This window comes from Anopheles funestus, chromosome X, assembly GCF_943734845.2.
Source record: "Anopheles funestus chromosome X, idAnoFuneDA-416_04, whole genome shotgun sequence".
NCBI lineage: Eukaryota > Metazoa > Arthropoda > Insecta > Diptera > Culicidae > Anopheles > Anopheles funestus.
The window spans coordinates 22,048,618-22,073,169 of NC_064597.1; the positions used below are offsets into that span (position 1 = coordinate 22,048,618).

At 43.9% G+C, this 24,552-nt stretch overlaps 2 protein-coding genes across 2 annotated transcripts in view; both read right to left on the reverse strand.

Annotated features, from left to right (window-relative positions):
• The window catches only part of LOC125768179 (uncharacterized), a 460,049-nt gene extending 439,495 nt beyond the window's left edge, over positions 1–20,554 (reverse strand). Inside the window, exon 1 of the mRNA XM_049435512.1 lies at positions 17,439–20,554. The gene's annotated coding sequence lies outside the window, so the exon portion shown is untranslated. The remainder of the gene's footprint in view (positions 1–17,438) is intronic.
• On the reverse strand, positions 8,407–8,913 carry LOC125768238 (transcriptional regulatory protein AlgP-like). The gene has a single exon (XM_049435622.1). The coding sequence runs from the start codon at positions 8,911–8,913 to the stop codon at positions 8,407–8,409; it is 507 nt and encodes a 168-aa protein (XP_049291579.1).
• Positions 20,555–24,552: the final 3,998 nt, after the last annotated feature.

Below are 24,552 nucleotides of genomic sequence, written 5' to 3' on the forward strand. Positions count from 1 at the left end.
CGCGATGCACTGCTCCTTAGCAGTGCTCCTTAGCGATATGGTAAAATTTTGATTCGAGTTCTTTCTTTCTTTCAGTTGGGTCCAAACTCCAGTCCGCTATCACTGCCTGAAGACCGTAGTCCCCTTAATGACCCCGTGGTTATCTATGCAAGCAGGGAGGCCACGCGAGGGTTGGTGTGCGCCCTTATGAGGCAACACATTCAGAGCCAGGTCGGAGTAAAGCAGGGCGCTAGTTCAGCTGCACCTACGGTCCATCGGTTTTGCAAACCGACGACAGAGAGTGCGTGCTTCTGGAGACTTGCCAAGTTTTACTAGGACGGAGGCAGACTTCCCATTGATCCAAACCGCCGTTTCAAGTTGGTTTCACCCAACCTTACTAAGGGGCTGGGCTGGGTCGCCCACCATCACCAAAACAGATCCTTCTCTTAAATACAAAACAAGTCCTTCAGGCATGGGTCGTGCCGCCTCCGTTGGTATGCAAACTAGATACGACGGTCTAGCACCATTCCACCCGGCACCACGTGGAGGTGGAGGTCGGACTTTGCTGGTTTTTTTTGTCCCTCCGTCATCCGCTTAGCGTGATCCCAACCAAGCAGATTACGATTTGGGAGCCCTACGGCTCCTCCTGCACCCGCTGCTGGGCGCAGTGCAGTGGGTAAGTTCCAAGCCGATGGTGGTGGAGCTGATCTTGGCGCAACAGAGAGCGCGTAATCTTGCAATATATGTGCTATAGCCACGAAAGGCGAGGGGAGGGTCTCATAAAAGTTGTGGTTTGCGGCAGATACCTTGCCGTAGTGACCAGAGAGACCGGAGACTAGTGTGGTGTCCAGATCCACACCAATCTTGAGCGTCCACGGTACCCCGTTGTAATCGCTAACGTCACCAATTCCTAATAAATAGTCATTAATGTCGTCAGGTACAGTGAGTTCGGCGATACGCATGTACAGAAAATCGCGAAGATCACGATACTCCATACCATGTGAACAACTCACGGCTACGAGGCGATGCCACAGTAGCACTACGCAATAGCAGTAATACTGCGATTCGGAGATGGTTTTACCGAACTTGGTGTCTCTCGCAACCGACGCTTCATACGATGAACGTGCGAGCTGAACATATCCGCTATAATCATTGGAAAATTTCCCGAGTCTTTTGGTTAAAGTTCCGGAAGTCACCCGGAAGTCTAATAGATTAGAGGATTTCATGATAGGATCGTTCTTTTCCGAGCTTGGAGCTACGGAAACGGCTCTCGGTTGGAAGGCAATAGCCTGAGTGGCAATGTCTTCACGGGCGATCGGCTTTCCGAGCGATCTGGCTAGTCCGACAGGCTTCCTTGATGACGTTGGTGGTGGCAAGTCGTCTAGAGATGCAACGGGTTCTTTGGCACGAATCGTGCGTGGGCGGTTAGTATTTTTCCGATTCATAGTGGATGGTTGACTGCTAGTCGTAGAACCGATTAAGAACTGAATCTGATTTCAAAATGGTTGTGGTGTGGTTGGCTTTGGAGGCTGGATCGTATCGTATTACATTGTCATATCGTTACAGCTTTGGCTTCGCTAATCCCTTTTTCCTTAATCCGTTATCCGTTAATCCTTTGTGATGGAGCGTGCAGCGGAGCTTCTGCACGCTGCAGAGGGTTTGAGTGGGAAGGGGAAAGGAGGATACTTACAGTCCGGTGGACAATGCCAACCTGGGCTGTTCGTGTGGGGAGAGGGAGAAAGGAATTGGTCTTGAGTGTTGGACGATGCCGAACTACTCTGGACCAAGGGAGGAGGAAGGAAACGGAGACTCAAACCCTTGGCAAAGCGGACCGATTACGCCGGAGAACACCTTATGGTGTCATACAATTGCTACCAGTTACGGACTTTTGTATGAGCATAAGGCTGGACGAATCGGGGATGTGAATTAATAAACTCGACTCCTAACCGTTTGCCGAAGAGACTTTACATTTTAGTTTGCTATTATACGACTACAATCTGCCGTGTCTCGTTAGCGATGCGCAACAATTCTACAATAAGTGAGTCCAAGTACCAAAACACTAACAAGGCAACAAATACTGCGCAAGAGACTCAGCGCAATCTCTGCATGCATTTAGGCGCATGGTTTTGATTCCAACATTCTGCCACCTAAAATTTAACAAATTTTACTTATGTTATCTGTTTCAGGGATCAAACATAGTTTAGTAATCGGCCGCATAAGTTCGTTTCCTTTACTTGTCCTTAGAGTTACCACTCTGACAACGTTGTCAGTTCCTGGATGAACCTTTGTAATACGTCCTAACGGCCATCTAGTAGGCTGAGTGTGGTCCTCATGAATGATGACTAGCTGGCCTATCTTTAGCTCCTCTTTCCCTAGTTTACACCATTTAGTACGCGATTGCAGACTTTTTTTTTTTTTTTTTTTTTTGTTAACGGGGAGGGAACCTTCAAATAGTACCCACCTCGAAGGGCGGCTTGCGGCTACAAACCAATCCCTCCGAGATGGGTTATGTGGGATTCATCGTGACGCTGGGCCCGTGAAGCGGACCCGGCAGCCGATGGGACCCTAACTAAACCACTCCTCGACCTGATCCGAACCCTGCCGATGCGCTTGATGTGCGTAGTACTCCATGCAGGAACGTTTGTGCGATGCACCCATCCTGTTGACGCGCTGCTGCTTTCCAATGCTGCTACTGCGTCATCCGTCCTAGTTGTCTCTGCTGCTGCTGCTGCTTCGTGCCTTCCTTCCGCTGCTGCTGCTTAATTCCGCCCGTCCGTAGCCGCTACTTCCGGTGGGGTCTAGCTCCTGTTGCTGCTTTGGTTACTCGTTGCTGCTGCTGCTGCTTCCGTTGTCGTCATCCTTTGGTGCGGTCCCGTTTGTTCCGTGTTCCGCCGTCGTTGTTGTCGTCTCCGTCTGGCCGTAGGTGGACTTTCCTCATTCCATCTCACTTGGAGGTTTCTGAAGATGGTCCTTGCGGCGGTCCGGACTGCTTCCCATGTGCTGCTGTTGGCACACATTTCCGCTGCAAGATTTTCTATCGTCAAGCGGGTGTGGCTCTGCTGCTGCATCTCGTGTTGGGTTCGAGCAAACCGTGGACAGTGGAACATTACGTGGTCGACATCTTCCACTTGGTGTTCACACACCGGGCAGTTTGGCGAGCCGTCGAGGATGCCTTTTTCGACGAAGTAGCTCCGGAGAAACCCATGCCCTGTAAAGAGTTGAGAGAGATAAAAATCAATTTCTCCGTGCTTGCGATTTACCCAGGACATAATGTCCGGGATAATTCTCCTCGTCTTCATCCCCGGCGATCTCGGCTGCCCCGCTCCGGCTGTCCATTGTTGTTGCCAGCGTCCCATGGTCTCTTCCCTTTGCCGCTTTCGTATGTCTGGTCCTGGACTTCCCCTCGCTACCTTTTCGTCGTGGCAGCGGATGTCCTCCTCTAGGAGAAGGACTAACGGGATAGTGCTTGCGACCACGCAAGCGGCATCGTAGGAGACCGTTTGGAAGGCACTGGCCACTCGAAGAACTCCTGTGCGGTGCGTCCTCTGAACCGTGGTCCGGTGAACGTCCTTCTGAAGAAGCGTCCGTCCCCACGATGGTGCCGCGTAACGGACAATGCTATTCCCAACGTTAACCAAGGGTCTCCTTCTGCTGCTTTTTGGGCCACACTTATTCGGCATCAGAGCGGTCAAGACATTCGTGATACGTGATGCCTTGCTGCAAACCTTCTCCAAATGCCGACCGTGGTGCTGTTTGCGGCAGAGCTCGACCCCCAGGTACTTGAGCGATTCCGTGGATACGATCGTGTGTCCCCCCGCACGTAGTTGACCTACCTGCGGGTTGTGATGAGTGCAGAAGATCATGTAGCCGGTCTTTTGATGGGCCAGCTTCAATCCCACTCCATCCATCCAACGCTCGATCATCTCCAGGTTCCTCGTAGCAAGGTTGCTGATTTCCTGCGGGTCCCTCCCGATAAGGGTAAACGCCACGTCGTCTGCAAACCCTATAATGTCCGCACGCTTTCCGAACAGCTCCAAACGAAGAAGGTCATCGTACATAGCATTCCACAGTGTTGGTCCTAGGACCGAACCCTGCGGGACGCCTGCCGATACTGGTAACGAGACCATTCCTTCATCCGTTTCGTAGTGGAGCGTGCGATTCGTGAAGTAGTTCCGCAGCAACGCCTGGAGGTACGGTGGCGTGTTCCTTCGCTGCAGAGCTGCTCCGATCGCTGTCCAGTTGGCCGTGTTGAAGGCGTTCTTCACGTCGATTGTCACCATCGCACACAGTCGATCGCCCCTGCGCTTCTTGTCGAGCGCAACCCTTCCGTTGGCAATCACCCTGTTGATGGCATCCATGGTTGAGCGTCCTTTCCTGAATCCGTATTGGGCATCAGCGAGACCGCCCGTTGCATCCAGATGCTCCGTAAGTCTGCGCTGTATGAGTCGCTCCAATACTTTTCCCAGAACACTCAGCAGGCAGATTGGCCGGTACGACGATGATTCTCCGGGTGGTTTCCCGGCCTTCGAGAACAGCACTAGCCGTTGCCTCTTCCATTCGACGGGGAAGTGGCCGGAATCGATGTAATGCTGGAACGTTCTCATGAAGACGCGTGGAAACGCCGTCATCGCCGCAATCAAGGCCACGTTCGGAATGTTGTCGTCTCCTGGGGCACGCTGGGGATTGAGCGATTTTGCAATGCTCACCAGCTCGTCCTCGGTAACGGCATCCCGTGCCGTGTCCTCGTCCGTCAATCCTGTTGCCGTGGGCCATTCCATGGGCGGTTGCACCGGAAAAAGTTCGCCGACGATGTGCTGCAGCTTGGCTGGATCCCGTTCCATCGGTACTCGGGCTCCTTGCCACATCTGCCTCCGGATTTTGTAGCCTGGCCCGAATCCGTGGGGCCCCAGCTGTTCCGGAAGTTGATCGCCCTGCTCCTTCTTGCTCCGCTTGACCGCTTGCTCCAGTGCTGCTCTCGCTGCTGTGTACGCCGGACGGCGATCCTGTCGCTGCTCTTCCGTTCGGGCTCGCCTGAGTCTTCTCCGCATCCCGATGTAAGTGCGACGTAACTGGGAAATCTCGTTATTCCACCAGTACACCGATCGTCGTCCTCCCCGTGCTGCTGGCAATCTCGGCATCGTCGCGTCGCAGGCAGTTGACATTGCCTGCGTCAACTCGTCCGCCAAGAGGGTGCGGTTGTAGATGTCCAGTGACCCCAAAATTTCAACGAACAAGTCCTTGTTGAAATACCGGGTTGCCCATCTGCTCTCCGAAGCCTGCTGTGCACTGTGTCCCAGGTTACGCTGCGTCGTCGTCCTCCCGACCGCAAACTTGATGGTATTGTGGTCACTTGGATTTTCGTCGCAGACTCGCCAGTTATTTTCCCCCAGAAGAGACGAGCTGCAGAAGGAAACGTCGATAATGGAACTACGGCCACTGTTGTTGCTCCAGGTTGGCCGGTTGCCCCGGTTCAACAAGACTAGCTCAAGTGATGCCATAGCATCCATCACCACTGCTCCCCTATGAACTCGTTCTCCATCGTTGTGTCTGCGTTCCATTCCCCACGCTCCTGACCAGGCGTTGACGTCCCCGCCGATCACGGTGTCCCGATTCCGCGGAATCACCGACGCAATTTCGGTCCATTTGCGTCGATAATCCTCCACTGACAAATCGGACCCCACAGGAGGTAGATACACGGAGCAGAAAACGATACCACGCATTTCGACCACGACGAAGTAATCCCGCCGATTCTCGATTATGCGTTGGATAGGGTATCTTCCTGTCGATACTGCTGCAACTCTGCCCGTCGGATCCGCGACCCAGTTACCGTTGTTCTCCGGAATCCGATATGGATCGGCGATCAACACTATGTCGCAGCCTTCGTTCCGAGCAGTCTGCATCAGCATGTCCTGGGCCAGCTGGCTGTGATTAAGGTTCTGTTGAAGGACATTAATCATGATGGTAAAATAAGTCTAGTAAGCCAGAAATGGCCGGCATGACCTGTAAGGTCGTTAAGCCAAGAAGAAGAAGTAAACATAAAAAATACTGGATCTTAAGATGAATTCAGTATTTTTTATGTTTACTATTGTTATAGTGTATATAAATGAATTGTTTAAGATATAATTTACAAAAATGATGATATTCATTTGATTATAACAAATGAAATGTAACGGATGTTGACAGTATCGAAATAGGGATCATAAACATTCAGTCAACGACGTGTTCGTCAAGTACGCATTTCCCAGTGTCGAGTAATGATTTTACGGATTCGAGACCTAGTTTTACCATGTTGAAAAGAGTTACCGGATTCGAATTCGATATACATTTTCGGATACACATTTTACGTTGTTGAAATGTAGTGTTACGGTGTTGAGTTGGCCTGAGAAACCCTGTAAAACCAAGAACTGCCGGTTACAACTCGTTGGAAAGAGGCCCCCATTTAGAGCCTTTTGATAAACAGTCCTGAATACATCAGGCTGTTCTATCATGGCTATAGCTAAGGCCGGGTTAGGAATACAATCCATCCCTGGTGCCTTTTTAGGCTTTAGCCCCCTCCCAATGGCTACGATATCACCACTGGCGATTGGAATAGGAGGTTGATCATCTTCCACACTATATGGTGGCCATTTCACCGGTGGATGCACCGGGAAGAGATGGTCCACGATCGTGCTCAACCGAGCACGATCCCTTTCTCTGGGGGTTTTATTCCCCTTCAAAACTTTCATAAAGATCTGATAGGCCGGACCAAATGGCATTTTATCTGCCAGCTCTATCTGCTCTCTAAAGAGTCTCCTTTTACTCGCTACAATAGCCTTCTTGAGCTGACCGCGGGCGACTTTAAATTCACCCCGGCGCAACGAATAATACTCCGTCCTGTGTCAGCGTTGCGCTCTGCGGCCAGCCCTAAGGCATGCACGCCGCAGTTCACCGATCTCTTCGGTCCACCAGAAGGCTTGGGCCCGTACCGGACGTCCGCCATCCGATGATCTCGGCATAACCGCCTCACACGCGTCATTCAGAGTCAAAGTCAGGCTCTGTGAGTCTTCAACATCGATTTGCTTTAACTGCAGTGCTAGAGCCTCTCTAAAGAACTCTCCATTGAATTTGCTCATCCTGAACCGACCGGCAGGACTCTGAACGGCTGGCGCCGTGCTCGACATGGCTCCCACGTCAAACACTATTGCCCGATGATCACTCTGCATGTGAGTCTGCAGCACGTGCCAATCCGAATAAGGGACCATTCTCGGCGTCACGAAAGTGAGGTCAATGAAAGACGACCGTTCAGGCGTCCAGAATGTTGGTATTCTTCCGTCGTTTAGGAGTACCGCATCCAGACACGCGAACGCAGTGAGCATTTGTTCACCACGTCGCCTCTGCGGTTCTCCTCTGCTAGCCATACGGCTGCCTCATGCGGCAGACCAGGCATTGAAGTCACTCCCAATGACCAGCCTCGCCGCACCCGCCGCCATAACCACGATGTGGTCAAGCAGCGCCCCGAACTCTTCCACCGTCCACCTGGGTGGCGCGTAGCAGCTACAAACGACGATGCCGTCTATTACTGCCGCTACCAACCCAGGCTGGCTTGTTGGAATAAGCCGCTGGACGGGGAATGAGCCGCAAGTGACTATTGCAGCTGACTGATCCTCCGCATACAAAATGTTGCGGTTGTGCGTCTTGCCTAACACTGGATCAGCCACGAGAACTACATCAGCCTTCTCCTCCAATGCCACCTGCCACATCAAATGGTAAGATGCGGCACAGTGGTTCTGGTTATGTTGTAGAAACCTAACCATTATCGCTTACTTACGACAAGGCGCTTTGGACACCCGTTGCTTCCAGTCGAGTGCCCCGACGCCTTGCCCCCCTTGCAATCCAAGCATGCCGCCTTGTTGCGGCAATCTTTCAGGACGTATCCCTTTTGTCCACATTGTTGGTCTCTTTCTGTCCTCTTTAGGGCATCTGTAACTTAGATGCCCTATGCACCAGCACTTAAAGCAGCGAGTATATCGTTGTGCTGCTTTTATAGGGCAGATCGACTAGCCGACTTTGAACTTCTCCTTTTTGAGAAGTTTCTCGGCTTCCTGGTGGCCAACCGTAAGTTTGGCCACTTGTGTCCCTGGGACACGCCCTTTGCGAAGCCGTATGTCCGCAGACGGCACGGCAACTCCGCAATGGCCCTGAATGGCCTTGGCCACGTCCTCAGACGTGGTCACCTCGTCCACATCACGGACCTCCAACAGAACTGTTTGGGCTAGAGCCCACAATGTGGCCTTTTCTCCAATGTGCCTGGCGAGGGCCGGCACAATCTCACGAGCCGATTTCCCTCGCCGAAGCTCCAGCAGCAGGTCTCCGTTTTGGGCCCTTCGGACCTTGGAGACCTGCTCTCCTACCTCTCTGAGGTCCCCCGTTGCGAAGACCCTTGAGGATCTATGCATAGGAGGAGGGCTCTCCTGCTCTGAGCAGTACTGCCTCTGGTCGCTGCTTCTTTGGCGGCTTCGCCGGCCGCGGCGGTCCGGTCTTACGACCGGCCTTCTTGGGCGGCTCCACCGTCTTTCCCTTCTTTGGCTGCTTTGCAGGCTTGACCGCTTCGCCTTTCGACTTCTTCTTGGCCGACTCCATGGCAGACTTTTGGGCCTTCGGCTTGCGGCCCTTCTTCGTCTGCTGGACGAACTCTTGTGCCTCAGGTTTCTGGGCTACGGTGCTTGTCGCTCTCCCAGACCCCTTTGAGGTCTTTGCCTCAAGTCGCTTACGTAGCGACTTGTTCTCCTTGGTTAACGTCTCCAGCAGCTCCAGGATTTGTGTGAGCAGCTTCGGCTTAGCCTTGGCTGACTCGCCCCCTTTCAGCGAAGAGACGTATTCGCGGAAGCACTGCATGTGCTGATCGGCAGCCTCCTTTAGTGCCTCGCGGTCTTCACCTTCTTGCTCGCGAAGCATCTTGGCCTTTTCCAAGGCCGATAGCTCCGCGATGCACTGCTCCTTAGCAGTGCTCCTTAGCGATATGGTAAAATTTTGATTCGAGTTCTTTCTTTCTTTCAGTTGGGTCCAAACTCCAGTCCGCTATCACTGCCTGAAGACCGTAGTCCCCTTAATGACCCCGTGGTTATCTATGCAAGCAGGGAGGCCACGCGAGGGTTGGTGTGCGCCCTTATGAGGCAACACATTCAGAGCCAGGTCGGAGTAAAGCAGGGCGCTAGTTCACCTGCACCTACGGTCCATCGGTTTTGCAAACCGACGACAGAGAGTGCGCGCTTCTGGAGACTTGCCAAGTTTTACTAGGACGGAGGCAGACTTCCCATTGATCCAAACCGCCGTTTCAAGTTGGTTTCACCCAACCTTACTAAGGGGCTGGGCTGGGTCGCCCACCATCACCAAAACAGATCCTTCTCTTAAATACAAAACAAGTCCTTCAGGCATGGGTCGTGCCGCCTCCGTTGGTATGCAAACTAGATACGACGGTCTAGCACCATTCCACCCGGCACCACGTGGAGGTGGAGGTCGGACTTTGCTTTTTTGTCCCTCCGTCATCCGCTTAGCGTGATCCCAACCAAGCAGATTACGATTTGGGAGCCCTACGGCTCCTCCTGCACCCGCTGCTGGGCGCAGTGCAGTGGGTAAGTCCCAAGCCGATGGTGGTGGAGCTGATCTTGGCGCAACAGAGAGCGCGTAATCTTGCAATATATGTGCTATAGCCACGAAAGGCGAGGGGAGGGTCTCATAAAAGTTGTGGTTTGCGGCAGATACCTTGCCGTAGTGACCAGAGAGACCGGAGACTAGTGTGGTGTCCAGATCCACACCAATCTTGAGCGTCCACGGTACCCCGTTGTAATCGCTAACGTCACCAATTCCTAATAAATAGTCATTAATGTCGTCAGGTACAGTGAGTTCGGCGATACGCATGTACAGAAAATCGCGAAGATCACGATACTCCATACCATGTGAACAACTCACGGCTACGAGGCGACGCCACAGTAGCACTACGCAATAGCAGTAATACTGCGATTCGGAGATGGTTTTACCGAACTTGGTGTCTCTCGCAACCGACGCTTCATACGATGAACGTGCGAGCTGAACATATCCGCTATAATCATTGGAAAATTTCCCGAGTCTTTTGGTTTAAGTTCCGGAAGTCACCCGGAAGTCTAATAGATTAGAGGATTTCATGATAGGATCGTTCTTTTCCGAGCTTGGAGCTACGGAAACGGCTCTCGGTTGGAAGGCAATAGCCTGAGTGGCAATGTCTTCACGGGCGATCGGCTTTCCGAGCGATCTGGCTAGTCCGACAGGCTTCCTTGATGACGTTGGTGGTGGCAAGTCGTCTAGAGACGCAACGGGTTCTTTGGCACGAATCGTGCGTGGGCGGTTAGTATTTTTCCGATTCATAGTGGATGGTTGACTGCTAGTCGTAGAACCGATTAAGAACTGAATCTGATTTCAAAATGGTTGTGGTGTGGTTGGCTTTGGAGGCTGGATCGTACCGTATTACATTGTCATATTGTTACAGCTTTGGCTTCGCTAATCCCCTTTTCCTTAATCCGTTATCCGTTAATCCTTTGTGAACGCTTCGAATCAGATCAAATTATATTCGCGATGCTCGGCATTCTACTTGATTACTGTAAGGATTCTTCATTTTGTTAATAAAATAGGTTTGATTGGGCCTCATACGGTCCGGTGAATTAAAAAATAATTGTACAGCTTATGCCTTCGCGTGCAGTACCCTGCACAATGGTTATAAAATAAAACTGTTAGTATATGATGGTCTATAGCAGACACCATATTCTAGCCAGCACCACGTGGAGGTAGGATACGGAGTTCCAAGATAGAGGACGTTTTACATTTAAAAATTTTAATTTATTAATAAAATAATTAAAAATAATAATTTATACATCCTCTTCTTAGCATTAGCCAGCCTGCTTGAAAGAAATTACAGGGTATCCCGCAATTTTTTGACACTTTCCCAGAGATTTTTGATTTCGTCCCATAATCTTTTCACACTTTCCCAGAGATTTTTGATTTCGTTCCATAATCTTTTGACACTTTCCCAGAGATTTTTGATTTCGTCCCATAATCTTTTGACGCTTTCCCAGAGATTTTTGATTTCGTCCCATGGTTTTTTAACAGTTTCCCAATTATTTTTAAATGTTACTTTATGGAGCTAATTTCTTCCCTAAAGTTCTTAGCACGCGGCGTACTTCTGAGTTGCTATTTAAATATTAGATTGGAAGAACTCAAATAATTAGGGTGTGTATAAACATAGGTAAACAAAATCATCTCTATATTAAAAAAATGTATTTCAAAAGAACTTCATATTTCATTTTCTGACACGTGCAACAAATCAAAACAAGTAGAAATAATTTTTTTCGGGGATTTTGTTTACTACTACTGACTTGACTGTTTTCCTGGTGGTGGGTCATGTTGCTTCCATGCCCTAAGTGGAATGATAGTTAGCGAATCATCCCTAAGTTAAGGATCTTAGGGAACAAATCGCCAAAGAACTGATCGGGTTGAGGCTCATGTATGGATTTCAAAACGAGTGACCAGGGGTCAAAGGAGGAAGGGAGGTGATGATCTTGCACAATCGTGTGTGACGATTTTCTTTAAAATTGAATGTTAACGTACGTAAAACAGTAGTCAATTGATGCAAAACAGGTACATAAAAACCTAGCTTAAACAAACTTAGGGCATGGAAGCAACATGACCCACCACCAGGAAAACAGTCAAGTCAGTAGTAGTAAACAAAATCCCCGAAAAACATTGTTTCTACTTGTTTTGATTTGTTGCACGTGTCAGAAAATGAAAATTATGAAGTTCTTTGGAATTATTTTTTTTTAAATATAGAGATGATATTGTTTACCTATATTTATACACACCCTGATTATTTGAGTTCTTCCAATCTAATATTTAAATAGCTACTCAGAAGTACTCCGCGTGCTAAGAACTTTAGGGAAGAAATTAGCTCCATAAAGTAACATTCAAAAATAATTGGGAAACTGTTAAAAAACCATGGGACGAAATCAAAAATCTCTGGGAAAGCGTCAAAAGATTTTGGGAAAGTGTCAAAAAATTGCGGGATACCCTGTAACAAAAATGACTGACAAATACCGTCGTCGAAAAGATCATATTCGAAACATCGTTTCAGCTTCGTTTTAACACCCACTTTGTTTTTGATCAAAAATTTTAAAAATTTTTGGTTGAAAGCTAGAAAGCAGAGCACGGCGATATTGAACAGTTTCCAGTTGGGAAAATTCCAAAAATTGGAAGTAGCTAGTTGCTTTAGCTTGATAAAACGGTATGCTTCATCTTGCCTAATATCGTTTTTTCTTTGCTGCACTAAATTGTGGACACATTTCTTATGAGGCAATTTACGGACTGCTGCTCCAGCCACATACAACAGGCCGTTCAATTCTCTCGTAGTTATTTCTAGCGGCTTGGATGTGTCCAGTGGGGAAGAATTTGGGTTTTTTGCGTAGAACGGTTTTTTTTCCGATAACGATTAATTTGTTGAAGTCCTTGTTAGTGACCAAAGTAATTGTGGTATTTCAGAAAACAAATTTTCCAAAAAATCTTGACATAACGGGTTGGTTATGTCACGACATAACATAACAACGACATAAAACACCAACGACAACAACAACAACAACAAACCAGCATCCAGTTCAGCGATGAAGATTTTTGAAAATAAGTTATTAGTTCCCGCCAGAGCTGAACAACCATCCACATCCCGATCGGTACCCAAAACGTCCCCATTAGTTGAAATTAATGCCCATGTTCCCCCATCTCCTGTAACTTCATCACAGTCATCGTCGATGTGTTCCTCAAATATCTCTTATATTCCCAAACCGAAATTATCGTACGCGGGGTTAACTCAAGGGGACGAATAGAACGAAAGGTCTATATTGTTTTAAAAATGTTAGAGAAAGTATCCCCTCAAATAGAACTTATTTTAACGCAAGTACATACAAATGAATTAACACCTCCGCGCGATTTTCATTTTGAAAAAATTGATTATGAAGAAGGTCTGATTCATTTTAATGAAGAACTACGAGAGGCAACATATATGGGGTATGTTGATTCTCAAGTAATTAACATGCTTTCGCAAGTAAAGGATATCGACAGACGCTTGAACTTCGCACTACAATTGTTTTTCGAAAGGGAATTTTTGAAGAAATGCAGCTGGACAGGACGAGGTTTGAATGAATCAAAAATATATTTCTCAAACTACACTCTCGTTTTAAATACTTTTAAATTCATTGGAGGGAACGAAATGTCACAACTAACCGACGAATACGTTAAACAATTTTTCTCAAAAAAACTCCGCAATACGGGAACACATAACAAATTGCCACCAAACAAAAAGCAGAAACTATGTCATTCAGAAGAATCAGACTGATAACAATTTAAGTTAGAATAGGTTAACTATGATACAAAAATGTAAACAAAGTTCCTTGACGCAAATAGATAATAATATCTCTTCCTTTATTTTTTTACTATTTATATTTCGTTTGAAAATAAGTCCTTATACATTTTACTAGCAAAAATGTTTCCTGAAACCTTAACTTACAATTACAAGCTAATTATGTACATGTAAGACACTTGTAGTGCATGCGTGTGACTGTATAACACTCATCTAACTTTTACTTTTAACTATAACTAACTGGTATTGAACATGAAGTCTTTCTAAAAACTCTCTTCTGAAGACTCTATTAATGTATGTAACAGTGGGCTGAAATGAAACGTACCCTCATTCACATTAACTGTTACAAATTTTAGTTTTACGTTCTTTATATGAACCTGAACTGTATCGTCTGAAATATTTTCCAAATTACCTTCGAAATTATATATTAGTTCTGAGCGAATCGGCAGATTAAAGCTGATTTTGTTTCTAACAAATGCTGTCCTTCTATAACGTGCGCTCCTGATACCTCTTTAACGCTGCTATATCTTATGATTTTATTATTATTAGTCAAAAACCATACGTTTCTATCACTTTTTCTTAAAATAAATCTAGACTTTAAAGTTATTATTACCTCTTTTTTTCTATTCGTCATTATTGGATAAACATTGTTATCGTTATTCATATTTGTTTCTAATTCCCTTAGCTCGATTAACCTACTGACTACTTGTGATAACGTCCTATGACCTGTTCTAACTAACCCTTTAATAAATTGTAGTTTCCCTTCAAAGGGATAGGAAGATAAGGTTGCAAGGGACCCGAATGATTGTACATCGTCTCCTATGTGTAACAGATTATGAACATTACTATTTATATAAGATTTATCATAATCCTTATACCGACTCATTCACTCTGAGTTGACTCACTGAAAAGAGTCGTTATTCTCATCTCTAAAAGATTATGGGACGAAATCAAAAATCTCTGGGAAAGTGTCAAAAGATTTTGGGAAAGTGTCAAAAAATTGCGGGATACCCTGTAACAAAAATGACTGACAAATACCGTCGTCGAAAAGATCATATTCGAAACATCGTTTCAGCTTCGTTTTAACACCCACTTTGTTTTTGATCAAAAATTTTAAAAATTTTTGGTTGAAAGCTAGAAAGCAGAGCACGGCGATATTGAACAGTTTCCTGTTGGGAAAATTCCAAAAATTGGAAGTAGCTAGTTGCTTTAGCTTGATAAAACGGTATGCTTCATCTTGCCTAATATCGTTTAACCTACTGACTTAACCTACTGACTACTTGTGATAACGTCCTATGACCTGTTCTAACTAACCCTTTAATAAATTGTAGTTTCCCTTCAAAGGGATAGGAAGATAAGGTTGCAAGGGACCCGAATGCTTGTACATCGTCTCCTATGTGTAACAGATTATGAACATTACTATTTATATAAGATTTATCATAATGAAACCTGAATAAAATAACAAACTGTTCCAATAAATCTGCCGCGAATTTCCAATGTCCTTTAAAATGTTCACTAGACAGTAATGTTACTCCGACATAGAGCAGCCTAAAATGTCGATATTCATTATCGTGAATTCTTCCTCTTAGCAATGGTATGCTAATATGATTCAAAAAAGTGCGTTATTCAGACCCCTTCCAATATTTGAGATACTTCAGGGACCTCATTACTCTATGTATCTCTACTCGTAATGATGTCCTAACTAATATATCAGAGATTTCCTTTTGTTCCTCTACCGTCCATTTCTGAACTGGCGTTAAGTTACCATCTACATAGCCTTCCAAAAGCCTCTTCATAATTCCTATATGCAATAAGTGTAGATCGCCTGCTACAGTTACAGTTTTCACCATATCGAATCCTTTGACATTTAAAAGTGGCGTTGGATGTTTCTGATGCGCAATAGTATATTGCCCACTTCTAAATTCCGCGTCAGTCCTTTCTTCTGCTTTCCCTACAAAAGTCATTCTGTCAGATACACGTCTTCCCACAATTTTACATTTTATGCAGCCATTAGCAGCATTGTAATTGGCAACTCCTAAAAATACAAATAAATTATCAAAGATACACAAAGATCATTTTATGTTTTCTTAACATAGCTTTCCTTTAATAAATGCTCGGGCTGGAGAATCATCAATGAAAGCTCTTATGCTCACATGAATTTTGTTGTTGTTGATAACAACTCCGTTTTCCAAAATGTGGTTCAAATCAGTCGCTAGTGGCCTCAAGTACTCTTCTACGTTTTCGGTTTCGCCAAGCCGAAATATATCCCTATTACCAAGATTGGCACTTCCGGCAAATCGTGAAGTTGGATCATTATCGGCCACAGCTGAGTTGGTCCACTTTTATGTAGTGGAAGGAGAGATCTTTTATTCAATAAAATAAAAATATAATAATGATGCTTGACTTCACAATATAAAGTCAATTAAATGCTTCATATTACAAAATATTACTTAAAATGATACTGCAGAGCTTTTTGTATCCCTTGGTACCAAAGTTGGCCACCTGACGCCGTAGTAAGTCCCTTCCCTACATCAATGGGGGTCTTCAAAAAAGTTCTCGAATCTTTAGGTACATGATAGTCCGTAGATTCACGAATAATTGCCAACAAATCGTTTAAAGCGGTATGTCTTATACGATGCGAAAGGGCCCGCATTCGCAGTTTCAATTTAAACGCCTCATTTCGCTGCGATTCATCATCGTTTGCATAAGTAGGCTGGTATTCTTCGTCTTCGTCGCTCTCTATAAGCGACTGTTCCAGCCATTCTTCCTCGAACTCATCGCCCTCTAGCACGCCAACATTATCATCAATCTCTTCCACAAAATCCTCAGCTGGAACGTTAGGATCAAAAACTAGAAATAAAGATTAAATTATGTTCATGAAACCACAGGAGAATCACGAATGTTCATGCACATAACTTAGCACAATGTTCAGGGATTGACAGCACATAGACACAACACATACTAGAAAAATAAAGAAAACCCTTGGTTTAATAAACAAAAACACAAAGTCACTCTATCACACGAAAATAGTCACGGCGTTTATTGAAATATTGAAACACATACTTAATGGTGTTTCTTGGCGTCCGCTGGTTCCTGGTTGGTTTTCAGCCTCCCATTTGCGTTCGCACTGCTCTCTTAACCTGTTGCCAATCTTACTTTGCATTCCACTTTTCTTCATGCGTTTCAAGTTTTCCATTTTCTCACTATTATTTATAAAAAAACAGTATAAAAATGTATTTCACTCAGAACTTGGTGATAACCTGATGATCGCTTGATGATGCCGGTTTGTTTATGTTCACAATTCCAAATTGTCATCGCATCGTTCTCAGTCTTTCTCTTTCTTTCTACGTTCTATCTCTTTCACTCCTTAACCAAATCGTGCAGTTAAACTCACCACTGCTCTTCCTCTCTTTGTTTCTCTTCCCTTCTCACCGCCTTTGCTCACGAGCAAGGCGTCAATTGTTACTTGTGTACCATACCTTAGCAGAGCAAATCCTTGTTTTACATAACATGTGTTCAATAATATCAAATAGTTTGTCATGCATTTTAACAAATGTAGCAGTCTGCAAAGCTCACGTTGCCTGTTCCGACGTAGTATCTAATCCCGCTAGCTACTGATTGACTGAGTCTTCTTGTAGCAAGTGAGACATTCATTGGTTAAAATGGAGGGACTTTTATGTGCTTTTCGGTCAATCTCGGCACAAGTCTCGGGTTGGATAACGAATCAATTTCGTAGAGATTCTCGATGTCCACGAAACTTGCCAAATTGTTGTTTAACAAGGCATTGTGCTTTTGAATCATGTTGCGTGTGCTTTTTGTTAAATGTGGCGGATTCCACCAAATAAAAATCGGCGTGTCATCAACATAGAAATATGGCATTTCAATAGTAACTCCTGCTTCTTTTGCCATTTTGATGTTCGTTGCATATTGATCCATCGTCAATACCAGAGGATTTAGTTCAGTTTCCCTAATAGCTCGGATAGTATTTTTAATTACGTTCAATTGCGCGCTGCTTCCTAATGTGTTGCAAGTGATGAAATATCCAAACCTTAAAAACAGTATAAGCCATTTAAAATTTAGATACATGAATATTAATATGGTGATATACTCTTAATTTAAATTATTTCAAGACGGCCGGGGTTTCTCAATATACTATACGTGAGGGAGTGAAGTTTTTGCTATCCAACGGTCATTCTATTAACTGTGAGGGAAATTTATTTTAAAAAAATGTAATATTGGTTCATACCTGTTTAAACGGTTTATAAATGCCACGCACCATTACTACTACGGCTTCTGTTGCCAATACCGAAGACCTATTGCGCTCGTTTGGTTTCTTCAAGCCATCGTCCGGAAGGCCATGAAATTTGACCGATTTTGTGAAATAACTCAAATTTTCATTCCGTCTATGGCAACTACAACGTTTTTTTCAATTTCACTTAAGTTACGACATTTTTCTTTCATTGCCTTGAGGGTTGAAGCATTCAAACCGGGTTCGAAGCTTACTTCACTGGTCCATCGTTTGATGGACACTTTTGATGTTTGTATCATTCGATATGTACGGGGACCACTCATATATAGCGACACTGCAAACTTCTTCATTTGTTTGCGAAACCGCCTTGCCGTATTTAATTTTTCGGAGTTTCGAAGGCTGTCATACATTACCACATTCTGCTCTAGTCGTTGTAGTAAATAGTCACCAAGCCCTCTTCGTTTTCGGAATCGCTTAAGGTCTTGGTTCAGTGTAACAATTTTTCGCTTGTTTTTCTCCATAAAACATACCCGTCTCTTCGTTCGTTCTTTCTAAGTTTGTTAGTTTGTTTTTGAGTATTTTAATGGTTTCCAAAAGCTGTTCATGTTCATTTCTATTCTGTTCGGTTTGGCTATAAGCATCCACCATGCGTTTCGTTTGTCCATCATTTTTTTTACTGATTTCTTTAACTACACTGCGTTCCTGGTTGGTTACTGTATTACTACATTGGTTACTGTATTACTACAATCAGAATCGGCTCCTGTTACATATTCGCTGTCCAACGCCATAATCGTATCGTTAGTATCATCCCCTTTTTCGATGGTTTTTTCAGATGTGCTCGCATTTACCATGTCTCTCAGCACAAAATCGACGGACGGGATTGCAATTACCTTGAGCCTATGAAAATTGATTTTAGTCTGGTTAACTGATAGAATTATTTATTATAGTTACCCTTTATCTGTTCTGTGAGGATCTACCAGCGCATCGTAGAAGAAATGATCTGAACATAACATTTTCTTTCTCAAAGCTTGAAGACCACCTTTTTCATATTTTTCCTCCAATTCCAAAGACTCGCAATATTTGATCCACTTCTCACATCTCTCTTTTTTATTTGGAAAGGTATAAAATGATTTACTTGCATTTTTTGCACAATTATATGCACAGAAACTTGCCTCGCGCTTCCTACCCATTTTGTATTTTAACCGTTGTTGTCATCTAACCAGATGTCAACAGAGCCTTCTTTGACAGAAGCTATCGCTTCATTTGAAAATGACAGTTTCTTCATGTTGGACACTTTTGTGACGCAAGTGCCACGTCGGTTCGTCGGTGTTAATAATGCATTTGGAAGTAAAAATGAAATATTTAGGAAAACTTATGCTTGATCCAGACCGATCTTGATGGCGTGCATATTACCTGCAGAATAAAAAGGAAAAATAAATAAGTTACACAATTTTCATTACACACTCTCATTAATTTGTGAAAATCATTTACATATATCCTAATTCGGCTTGAACAACGTATGGTAAGATAAGTTACTATAACATGATCGCTTATAGATATTGGTTATCGAACCTTTACGCAAAATCTTGAACTGCTTTGATGGCCTGCTACACACTCAGGAACCTGTTCTGGTTCTGGCGTTTCATTTCGTACTCGCGTATGTATTTAATCAGCACTCCTCGCTTTGTGCCTTTGATCGAATAAAGGGCTTAACCCAGCGCCACAAATTTTCAATATTTTGTGTGTGCACAAAAGGATCGCTTGGGTCCACAAAATGGTTTATGGTTTCGTGAATAAAACCGTGCTGATCAATTCCATTATATGCACGCCAACCATCGCTCACGATCGTTGTACCCGGAGCCACATGCTGGTTGATGATGCGGTGTAATGTTGCAGCATCACGTTGCTCAACCAGCTCCAAAAAAATTGCTCGCGTTTCGTGACAGATGCCGCCAACCACCCAGACTTGGTTGTTGGCTGAGACGCGACCGCGATTTTATTTCCTTTTGGTGAGGACGGATTCGTCAATTTCGACGGTTAATCCATCCCCACCAATTTGCCCCTGGCTACATTCAAAATGCGCCCGGTTCAAAATGATACTTCCCGCAGAATAGAGAACCACTTCCCAATGGCACTCTTGCCTGCCCCACACTCGGCTGCAGCGCTGGATCGCTTCGTATCCCGCGACCATTCATACGTTATCTCTATCAACTTAGACAGAGATAAACGGGAATTTTTAAAAATGCTGTCCGTACGGACAGCACATTCCCACCCCGTGCAACTTGATGTAGGCTTGCAAATCCACTTGCAAGAATTTGCCTTCCGAGTTGCTTTCAATTTCATCCGGCGATTGCACTTGTTGCACAATTGAACGGGTGGTAAAATTTCCGCTTCCTGCAACAACCGAACCAAACGCTGCTCGTCTTCCGTTATCTTTTTCAGCTCGGTCTAGCTTTTCACAGCGGCCAAAACATCCATTATTATCACTTTATTTGCTTTGATCAAAAATGCGACAAATGTATCCAATAGCGTTGTATGTTTATACTAGACAGTAGCTCCATGATACTACGCAATGGGCTAGTCCTCTGATTTGCTTCAAAAAATGTAGGTTGATTGTGGCTGCACGAAAGTGTAATAAATACACCGCATGGTCGTCGTACCTCTTATTCTTTATGTTGAGTTTTTTCACGCTCGTTGGAAACAAGTTTTCAGATTTGAGTATCTCGAATACTTCCTCACACGGCAGGTCGATTAAACCATGTAACACTGGGTGGAATCGTATAAGCTTTCGATTACGATCGAAATCGAAAACTCGTGAACAAATGTTTATTTCGGATGAACAAAATTCACCGCGGCATCGCGTAAGCCTTGATGAGTCGATCGAAATCGAAATCGAAATGTCAGTTTCGAACTGTAGACAACGGCGCACAGAGCACGGCGATATTGAACAGTTTCCTGTTGGGAAAATTCCAAAAATTGGAAGTAGCTAGTTGCTTTAGCTTGATAAAACGGTATGCTTCATCTTGCCTAATATCGTTTAACCTACTGACTTAACCTACTGACTACTTGTGATAACGTCCTATGACCTGTTCTAACTAACCCTTTAATAAATTGTAGTTTCCCTTCAAAGGGATAGGAAGATAAGGTTGCAAGGGACCCGAATGCTTGTACATCGTCTCCTATGTGTAACAGATTATGAACATTACTATTTATATAAGATTTATCATAATGAAACCTGAATAAAATAACAAACTGTTCCAATAAATCTGCCGCGAATTTCCAATGTCCTTTAAAATGTTCACTAGACAGTAATGTTACTCCGACATAGAGCAGCCTAAAATGTCGATATTCATTATCGTGAATTCTTCCTCTTAGCAATGGTATGCTAATATGATTCAAAAAAGTGCGTTATTCAGACCCCTTCCAATATTTGAGATACTTCAGGGACCTCATTACTCTATGTATCTCTACTCGTAATGATGTCCTAACTAATATATCAGAGATTTCCTTTTGTTCCTCTACCGTCCATTTCTGAACTGGCGTTAAGTTACCATCTACATAGCCTTCCAAAAGCCTCTTCATAATTCCTATATGCAATAAGTGTAGATCGCCTGCTACAGTTACAGTTTTCACCATATCGAATCCTTTGACATTTAAAAGTGGCGTTGGATGTTTCTGATGCGCAATAGTATATTGCCCACTTCTAAATTCCGCGTCAGTCCTTTCTTCTGCTTTCCCTACAAAAGTCATTCTGTCAGATACACGTCTTCCCACAATTTTACATTTTATGCAGCCATTAGCAGCATTGTAATTGGCAACTCCTAAAAATACAAATAAATTATCAAAGATACACAAAGATCATTTTATGTTTTCTTAACATAGCTTTCCTTTAATAAATGCTCGGGCTGGAGAATCATCAATGAAAGCTCTTATGCTCACATGAATTTTGTTGTTGTTGATAACAACTCCGTTTTCCAAAATGTGGTTCAAATCAGTCGCTAGTGGCCTCAAGTACTCTTCTACGTTTTCGGTTTCGCCAAGCCGAAATATATCCCTATTACCAAGATTGGCACTTCCGGCAAATCGTGAAGTTGGATCATTATCGGCCACAGCTGAGTTGGTCCACTTTTATGTAGTGGAAGGAGAGATCTTTTATTCAATAAAATAAAAATATAATAATGATGCTTGACTTCACAATATAAAGTCAATTAAATGCTTCATATTACAAAATATTACTTAAAATGATACTGCAGAGCTTTTTGTATCCCTTGGTACCAAAGTTGGCCACCTGACGCCGTAGTAAGTCCCTTCCCTACATCAATGGGGGTCTTCAAAAAAGTTCTCGAATCTTTAGGTACATGATAGTCCGTAGATTCACGAATAATTGCCAACAAATCGTTTAAAGCGGTATGTCTTATACGATGCGAAAGGGCCCGCATTCGCAGTTTCAATTTAAACGCCTCATTTCGCTGCGATTCATCATCGTTTGCATAAGTAGGCTGGTATTCTTCGTCTTCGTCGCTCTCTATAAGCGACTGTTCCAGCCATTCTTCCTCGAACTCATCGCCCTCTAGCACGCCAACATTATCATCAATCTCTTCCACAAAATCCTCAGCTGGAACGTTAGGATCAAAAACTAGAAATAAAGATTAAATTATGTTCATGAAACCACAGGAGAATCACGAATGTTCATGCACATAACTTAGCACAATGTTCAGGGATTGACAGCACATAGACACAACACATACTAGAAAAATAAAGAAAACCCTTGGTTTAATAAACAAAAACACAAAGTCACTCTATCACACGAAAATAGTCACGGCGTTTATTGAAATATTGAAACACATACTTAATGGTGTTTCTTGGCGTCCGCTGGTTCCTGGTTGGTTTTCAGCCTCCCATTTGCGTTCGCACTGCTCTCTTAACCTGTTGCCAATCTTACTTTGCATTCCACTTTTCTTCATGCGTTTCAAGTTTTCCATTTTCTCACTATTATTTATAAAAAAACAGTATAAAAATGTATTTCACTCAGAACTTGGTGATAACCTGATGATCGCTTGATGATGCCGGTTTGTTTATGTTCACAATTCCAAATTGTCATCGCATCGTTCTCAGTCTTTCTCTTTCTTTCTACGTTCTATCTCTTTCACTCCTTAACCAAATCGTGCAGTTAAACTCACCACTGCTCTTCCTCTCTTTGTTTCTCTTCCCTTCTCACCGCCTTTGCTCACGAGCAAGGCGTCAATTGTTACTTGTGTACCATACCTTAGCAGAGCAAATCCTTGTTTTACATAACATGTGTTCAATAATATCAAATAGTTTGTCATGCATTTTAACAAATGTAGCAGTCTGCAAAGCTCACGTTGCCTGTTCCGACGTAGTATCTAATCCCGCTAGCTACTGATTGACTGAGTCTTCTTGTAGCAAGTGAGACATTCATTGGTTAAAATGGAGGGACTTTTATGTGCTTTTCGGTCAATCTCGGCACAAGTCTCGGGTTGGATAACGAATCAATTTCGTAGAGATTCTCGATGTCCACGAAACTTGCCAAATTGTTGTTTAACAAGGCATTGTGCTTTTGAATCATGTTGCGTGTGCTTTTTGTTAAATGTGGCGGATTCCACCAAATAAAAATCGGCGTGTCATCAACATAGAAATATGGCATTTCAATAGTAACTCCTGCTTCTTTTGCCATTTTGATGTTCGTTGCATATTGATCCATCGTCAATACCAGAGGATTTAGTTCAGTTTCCCTAATAGCTCGGATAGTATTTTTAATTACGTTCAATTGCGCGCTGCTTCCTAATGTGTTGCAAGTGATGAAATATCCAAACCTTAAAAACAGTATAAGCCATTTAAAATTTAGATACATGAATATTAATATGGTGATATACTCTTAATTTAAATTATTTCAAGACGGCCGGGGTTTCTCAATATACTATACGTGAGGGAGTGAAGTTTTTGCTATCCAACGGTCATTCTATTAACTGTGAGGGAAATTTATTTTAAAAAAATGTAATATTGGTTCATACCTGTTTAAACGGTTTATAAATGCCACGCACCATTACTACTACGGCTTCTGTTGCCAATACCGAAGACCTATTGCGCTCGTTTGGTTTCTTCAAGCCATCGTCCGGAAGGCCATGAAATTTGACCGATTTTGTGAAATAACTCAAATTTTCATTCCGTCTATGGCAACTACAACGTTTTTTTCAATTTCACTTAAGTTACGACATTTTTCTTTCATTGCCTTGAGGGTTGAAGCATTCAAACCGGGTTCGAAGCTTACTTCACTGGTCCATCGTTTGATGGACACTTTTGATGTTTGTATCATTCGATATGTACGGGGACCACTCATATATAGCGACACTGCAAACTTCTTCATTTGTTTGCGAAACCGCCTTGCCGTATTTAATTTTTCGGAGTTTCGAAGGCTGTCATACATTACCACATTCTGCTCTAGTCGTTGTAGTAAATAGTCACCAAGCCCTCTTCGTTTTCGGAATCGCTTAAGGTCTTGGTTCAGTGTAACAATTTTTCGCTTGTTTTTCTCCATAAAACATACCCGTCTCTTCGTTCGTTCTTTCTAAGTTTGTTAGTTTGTTTTTGAGTATTTTAATGGTTTCCAAAAGCTGTTCATGTTCATTTCTATTCTGTTCGGTTTGGCTATAAGCATCCACCATGCGTTTCGTTTGTCCATCATTTTTTTTACTGATTTCTTTAACTACACTGCGTTCCTGGTTGGTTACTGTATTACTACATTGGTTACTGTATTACTACAATCAGAATCGGCTCCTGTTACATATTCGCTGTCCAACGCCATAATCGTATCGTTAGTATCATCCCCTTTTTCGATGGTTTTTTCAGATGTGCTCGCATTTACCATGTCTCTCAGCACAAAATCGACGGACGG

Bases quoted from the DNA above. Each gene is read 5' to 3' on its own strand.
- LOC125768238 (XM_049435622.1), bottom strand. From the start codon at position 8,913: ATGCTTCGCGAGCAAGAAGGTGAAGACCGCGAGGCACTAAAGGAGGCT.